The 7,873-nt window shown below is 35.5% G+C and overlaps 1 protein-coding gene across 1 annotated transcript; it reads right to left on the reverse strand.

Annotated features, from left to right (window-relative positions):
• Positions 1 to 3,873: 3,873 nt before the first annotated feature.
• Positions 3,874 to 6,251, reverse strand: LOC149246725 (uncharacterized). Its single transcript, XM_089458007.1, has one exon. It carries the CDS (start codon positions 5,964 to 5,966, stop codon positions 4,260 to 4,262), a length of 1,707 nt encoding a protein of 568 aa, XP_089314133.1. The 5' UTR covers positions 5,967 to 6,251; the 3' UTR covers positions 3,874 to 4,259.
• Positions 6,252 to 7,873: the final 1,622 nt, after the last annotated feature.

Consider the following 7,873-nt stretch of genomic DNA (forward strand, 5'->3'; position numbering starts at 1 on the left):
CTCTCTAAGTAGGGACTGTGCTTTCCAAATGTTAATCAATAGTTACCAAATTCAAATTCTAATTTGATTTGATATGGAAAAATTAAATTCCTTAAAATTTAATAAGGTGTGAGAATACATATTTCACAAATATTGAAATATATTATTTTTAGATATTTTTAAAAAATGAAATGGTTAATTATAATATTAAAAGCATAAAAAAATTTTAAATATGTTTTCAATTATAAATATTGCACATAAAATATTATAATTGAATAAAGTGTATAGTTTTACATTAAAATAGCAAATTGTGAAAAATTATATTCATCTATATATTCAATTACACCATAAATATGATATCCAAAATAATCTAAATTTCCATACAAATTCCATTATATTCATCTATATACTCAATTACACCATAAATTATATGATATCCAAAATAATCTGAGTTTCCACATAAATTCCATTATATTCATCTATATACTCAATTACACCATAAATTATATGATATCCAAAATAATCTAAATTTCCACATTATAGTAAAAGATAGAGATTTCACATTACCAACAATAGTCCTATATTCTCTCAAAATATATACTTACCATTACCCGAACCAAACCAAATTCTAAGTTGTAATAATTAGCAACAACCTATGTTACTTTTAATTACTAATTATTCATTCACCAGACCCAACCAAATTCTACCTTGCAACAATTAGCAGCAACACAATTATTCTATATAATACAAAACGTTAATCATTAGACTTTAGTACTTACTTAAATTCCCAATCAAGGAAGTCCACCCTAAAGAAAAATCAAAATTTCAACAAAGATATTTCTGTTTAAATTTTGAAGAGAATACCATACATGTATGCAAAGTATTAATCAATAACTTGCATATAGCACACATATGCTCAGACTCTGATTCACAAACCCTATTCTCTAGATAGCCTATTATCATCATAAGATTTCATTAACATCCCAGCTAAAGAATTTACTCTGTAAAAACTCATTGTATAAAAATTCAACCAGCCTTTACCATTCATTAATCGGTAAGTTGGTAACCTTATGCCATCTTATGAATCCGGAAGGGTTTGTAGATGGCCATGAGAAATTTACAATTTTGATTGCGAATCTGATCTGATCTGATCTGCTCTGCTCTGCTGTACTGAATTTTGAATTGGCTTCTGAATTTTTCCGGAAGCCAATTAGACCGAATTTGATAACTATATGTCATTGTCAGTTTGCCATGGCGCTCTCTCAATGACTACAAGTGCTCTCAAAATTTGTTCAACAAGGAGGATTAGGGTATTTGTTTGTGTTTTAGACTGAATGAATAAGTAATGGGTGCCTCCAAAAGACTCTCGCACCCTCAGAAATCCCACAGGTTTTATTTTTTTAACTTTTCATATTACAGAAGATATGTTTCATATATACTGAGGGATCATGTACATGTCATAATGGATCTCGTACTCTGATTCATATCAGGATTCAAAATAGGCCAAATCCTGGAATTCAGATATGGATTGCCGATTCTACAATTTCAATCCATTCGAGGAGTGAGAGTGAAGCATTGCAGGAATCAAAAACAATTTTGATAACTGTCTAAAACACTTTTTATGTATGCATAAAAACTTTTGATCCGTATTTAGGAAGCTGTAAACCTTAACTTCATATTTAATTGGAACAAATACCCACTCTAACATGGAGGAGGAGATTTGAACCTTGCACTAAAACCTTAAAACCCTTGACTGTATTGGTTTTGATTTATTTATTCCTAGACATTTTTCATTTGAATTGTTATTAAATCCATTGTGAAATGTTTTCATGCACCTTGATACAGTATCATGATAAGAAATAAAGATGTTTTGACATCAAAATCTATCCCTAAAGATTTCATACCATCTTTAGATTAGCATAGAAAACCTTAAACAAATTAGCATAGACTACTCCTCACACTATGGTGACCACCATATAGTGCAGCTCCAACATCATAGAATTAATTACATGATAACGGAAGGCACGAACCAGTGAAAGAACAAATGCCTCAGTAATCAAAGATAACAAGAAGTGTGGTTGTGCCATGCAACTATGAAGGCAGAAGTGTCAATATTACACATATTAAAGGTAAACTAGCATCCTCAAACTCAAAACTCCCTTCCACGCTTCACTTGGAAGCTCACTATCTTCCTCCTGCCATTTGATACTTGAAATCGACACCAAGGAAAATCAAACACGTTATATTTATCCACGGTTATCCTTGTGATTAGTATTACCCTCATTATGGTATTAATATCATGTTTACCTTGTACAAATTTACAATGACAGGAGCTGAATCGTAATTTTCGAAAACATAATGTTCCAGAGGCTAGTTCCATTTTCTTTATACAAAGGTCTCTGTTTTACCCAAAGGCCTCCAAATCTTATTGGCCTTGTGAATCTAGTAATGGAGTTATGTAAGACTATAATTTACAGAATTTCCAGATTCATTCCCATACGGGCTGAAAGAAAGATCAGACTGCTCTGAAAACTAGGATCTTTACTGGTTAGAGGAGCTCTTCTTGGCTGATTCTAGAAACGACCTGACTTTAGAAACTAAAACTTTTCAAGTGACACTTGAAATCTTTCAATCCCTGTTGATAGCCAAGGGACTCCAAATATTTCCCAAAGGAATGCAATGGATCCTAAAACTCTGGATCTATGAAGGAGATGAAAAGAGATATACAGAGGACCACAGATTCTAACAGCATGGAATTATGTTTAAGGCCTGGATTCTGACACCAGAGTATAACTTGTCTGGTTTTATATAACACCTTTAACCAGCATTGTAATTGATTGTTGGACCCTCAAGCTACAGTGTGAACATGGGGACCTAATAAGCATGAACGTTTGCGGCCTAAGACTCTCAGGACTCGGATCATTTTAGGATTTAATCTTAATACACCAATAGATATGCCTACAGCCCATCATAACCACCCAGATCACAATATAAGCTTTTGACCTAATACGATCTATAATTTTTTTATCTTCACTTGGTCAATTAAATTAAGACAGCTATTGAAAGGCCTTTCACATTGCACTCTGTGAAGAATAAATCAAAATACTTATTTTGATTAACATATCCATCTTCTTAAAATACCTACTTTGTTATTTTAAGAATCTTATTTTACTGTATCTTACCAAAATGAAGCAAGATCCAGTAGCCCTTTGTACCCTTTGGAAGTTGTCTTTGGTAACTATGGAATACTAAACAAAGCCCAAAAGGAAATCAAAACAAATTTAGCACCAGCATAATTAAGGAAAAGATATCAATATATGAGCAGTGACAGCACACTAGAGCAAATTGACATTTAGTAAACTGATGACTCCTGAAGATTTTCCAAAAGCGAAATTGTAAGGAAAAGAATCTTTTAAACTAAAACATGTCCTAGGTGAGCTTCTCAGGTAATTTAATGTAATGATTTCCTGCGCTGAGTTCAGCCTTCAGTTGAGCATTGAGGTCTATGTTTTTGACTATTAACATTGTGACTGCACTACATTCCGTATTTATATTGTGACTACAACTAGATGAGCTCATCATCACATATCAGTGAGAATAACATTTATGTAATAAGCCATGTCCTCTGCATCATGAGTGAAACACAACATACAGACAAACCCAAAAGGTGCAGAGTATATCAAGCATTATTTCTTTCATTTGGGACTTACCAATCTATAAAATAGTTTACAAAAACCGTCTAATTCCAACTAGCTCATGGACTTGAAACATAGATAATTCTTGAGTGCTACACAATTTAGCAGGAGAAACTCCTAAAACCAATTGGCATTTGCCATTAACAAATCACTCAGAGCAATAGGCATCGAATCGAAAAGAAAATAGAATGGCAGGCTCTTGAATCAACTCTTTGTATCATTAATCTGAACTACAAGTAAGACAATACATCTGCTTGGTGATCTGCAGTCTCGACAACTAAAACTTATTCAAACTTCTGGATTTGTTCTGCCAAATACTGTTTTAAGACTAACATCACTTGTGAATCTACTTGGAAGTAATCTATGCTGACCGAAACACTTCTCAGAGGTCAATAACAAAAATAAAACTGAAATTAGGCACAATGCTACATATGCTACTCATAACAGAAAATGCACTTGCTTGTTTGCCTTAAATTCTTCCCTTCTAAAAGGAATCAAATGCAAAATGAATGGACAAAACCTTGCAGAAAGGCTTTGTAAATCCAGCACCCGTTGACAACTTCATTAGCACTGCGGCATTCTCTTTCAAGATGAACAAGTACCAGCGCCATCTTTGCAATCCTTGGTGAGATCACCAAATGTGTCGATCTGTCTTTTGCCTCTGAAGAACACTTCAGTATCAACCTCAACTCTCATGTACGCATCAAACTCAACAGGATTCCCATTGTTCAGAGCCAATGTCTCATTATACCATTCACTGTTCTCGGCCCAGAGGTCACTGAAATCATCCAGAAAGTGAAGCTTGTAGGTACTTCTGAGGGGTTCGAAGAACATAGTATCCATCTGATTTGTGGCAATATACACATCCCTGTTCTCGTCTATTCTATACCTGAGTTTCCGCAGCAGTGCATCAGGGCTTGTGTCCTGATCTAGATTAGGCCAGAGATCTTTGTTATTTGCCTTCTCCCCTCTAACAACATGAACTGAATCAAAATCCCAGTTCATTCTAGTACTGATCGCCGAGACGATCTCCATCAGCCTCCTAGACTTCCAGATCAGATCCCAAGGCCTTTGTATCACATTCTCCATCTCGCCTTCGCAGACTCGGTACCAGTAGTTATCCGGCTCTGCAGCGTCAAACTTCCTCCAGATCAGTGTGCTTTGATCCTCCTTCAGCTGCACCGGGGTGACCTTGAAGTCAGCCACCATATTAAGATTAAGCCCATCTTGTTTCTGCCACTTGTTCCAGTCCATCCAGAACTGGCCCTGATCTATGACAGAGGCCGATTCCTTCAAGTGCTCAAAATCAAAATAAAATCTGAAATCCTTGCCCTTTTCATCTGGGTGTCCCGGATTATTAGACCCAGACAAACAAACATCCAATTCCATTACAAAAGTCCTATTCAAGTACCGAGCCTCACCCAATGCACACAGAAAACTCCACAGATACTGACTCATTGGTTTACAATAATCCCCACCACGAGAATACATCAAGTACTTACCTTTACTAAAAGTCCCCTCAGATTTCTCCACGGGAACAGAATCATTCACAACTTCTCCTACTGCAGGCATCTCAGTCAAGGGCTTCAACCTCTCAGGCACAAACCCTGAAGGTTTCTTATGCTTCCTTTTCCGGGCCCTTTTCCCAGAATGCCAATCCCCAACACCGACCACTGTGTAGTTGCAGGACTTGGGATCCGCGATTTGCAGAGAAAACCTTCTGTAATCCTTGTAGAGCACATCAGACCTCCCTACTTTAGGTTTGAACCTCCATGACATCTCACAGTTGCTTTCATTAGATCCTTGAACAGGCTTCCCAAATCCAAAAAACTTAATGTCCTGGAACTTCTCTAGAGCAAATTTCATCATGGCAGCACCCACTTCATGATCAGAGCAATCGATGGTTTTGGTATCACAAACGGAGTTTTCACTGGATGCATTAACTTCTGCTGCTTTAACTTCTGCAATCGAAATGGGATTCGACTCTACTTCTTGAACCTTCTTTACTTCGGTAGTGAAATCCTCGCCTGTGCGGACCACCGATTCATCCTCAGTGAAAGTGGCATTGGAAGTGGAGGTCAAGTATGCTGTGATTGTTTTTGATGGCTGGAGAAATGGATCCTCAGGCTGGTATGTGGCTGCCAGTATGGTGAACACCACCACTCCAATCACGAACAAGGCGAAGCACAGATTGGCTATCAGGCCGATCATTCTCTGCCCGATTGTATCAGCTTTAAACAACCCATTAGAGGATGATGATGATCTGCCCATCACAATGTTGTTCGCCATCATTCCACACCCAGAGAGCTAGCTCCCCTCGCCTCAGCTCATCAGAAGAGTTGAGGATAAGTACATGGGCACCTCATTATTATATGGATTGTGAGAACCCAAATCATCAAATCAGTGGAATCCCAAATGCAGGGGCGTTGAAAACAGAGGTTTTCACTAATAAATTGCTTAGCAATTTAAAATCTTGGAGATGGAACTAAATGCAAATAAAATATATTTAGATTGAGGAAGGTCAGTGGTGTGCAGGGTTAGTGAGCTAGTAGCTCCGTCTTCAGTCTACAATACTACTTTGGTTGTCGCGCAAAAAAATCGCAAGCTCCGTCCGGTTTGTCTAATTCATTGGCTAATTACACATGTCTCCATCACGAAGGTATGACAAAAGTTCCAGCAACCTAATCCTACAGAGAAATGAAAGAATCATTTTCCGGAGCATTCTCTTTTCATTACATTTAGAAATTTCAGGCATAATTATCTGGTCATAATCGTTTTTTAAATGTGGAGGGTGAAAAAATATTGTTTTTTTAATTAATTTAAATGGAGAAAAAATATCTTAAAACTAGTTAATTTTATAGAAAATTATCATTTCCAACAATTATTCCAACGACTAATATTTTAAGAATTTGAGAAAAAGCTTTAAATATAACTTAAATTTTCAACCAATTTTATTTGGGTGAAATTATGGATTCAAATCTGTTACCTAATTTTAAATTTAATTTAAATTATGAATAATTTCATCCGAATTATAAAATAATAGGATTAAAATTGTGTTTAACTAATTTTTAATAATATAAAAAAAGTTTGGCGTAGGGTAGAATATATGGTGATGGGGTGTGATGTGAATCTAATTATGTATGTTAAGGATTGGTGTGGCCTAGGTCGTGTGCGATCCCCAATTGATTGATTTTGAAACTTAGATGCCCCTTAGTCACGATTTCTCAAGCCACAAATCAAGCCTCTATGATGAACTCACAATATATATATATATGTATATATATATATATATATATATATATATATATATATATATATGAAGAGTTTACATCAAGATTAAACAATGCTAATTTAATCTTGTAGTAAAAGGATCTTTTTTAGACCAGAACATTGACAAGAATTTAGCGAAATTTCAAGATGATCACACTTTCATAGTGATTCAAGTTTTGTGCATAATGGATAGATATCTCTAAGGGTTTTTGCCAATTTTGAATTGACCTAGATTCACAACAAATTGATTACAGATCCAAATAGATTGTATTGTAAAATTCAACATCTAAAGAGAAGTTTATTACATGATTAGACAATTCTAATCTAATCTTGTAAAATTGAGGATTTACCCACCACAAATCTCAGAAGGGTTGAACATAGATTTTAGGGCTCAAGGGGTTGCTAAAGGAAAGTTTGAAATAAGATTAGATGTTGCTACTTATAAGGTGAAGACCAATTGGTTTGTGTGGGGTTTAGTCTCTATCATGTCCTAGGCTCAAATCTCATGGGGAGGGAATGAGGGTGGGAGCCAATTGTGGGGGTTACATTGTACCAAGGGGCATCTAAGCTTCACTAAATCTCATATAGTTTTGTGACAACATTCCACTATTGGGCATCTAAGCTTGCCTAAATCTCATATAATTTTGTGACAACATTCCACTATTAGGCATCTTAGCTTTGACTAAATCTCATATAATTTTGTGACAACATTCCATTATTGGGCATCTAAGCTTGATTAAATCTCATATAATTTTGTGACAACATTCCACTACTGGGAAAAGTATTCATTCATCCGACATTAGAGCTAGCCCTAGCCTAGGTTCAGTCTAGTTTAAAGAAAAAAGGATTAGATAGTGCTAATCTAATAATGTAACAAAAGAATCATTTTTTTAATTTTTATTTTCCAAAACTCTTATATGATTTTAGCA

This window comes from Pinus tabuliformis, chromosome 7, assembly GCF_031772625.1.
Source record: "Pinus tabuliformis cultivar Carrire ecotype Pingquan chromosome 7, CPIR1, whole genome shotgun sequence".
Classification (NCBI taxonomy): Eukaryota; Viridiplantae; Streptophyta; class Pinopsida; order Pinales; family Pinaceae; genus Pinus; species Pinus tabuliformis.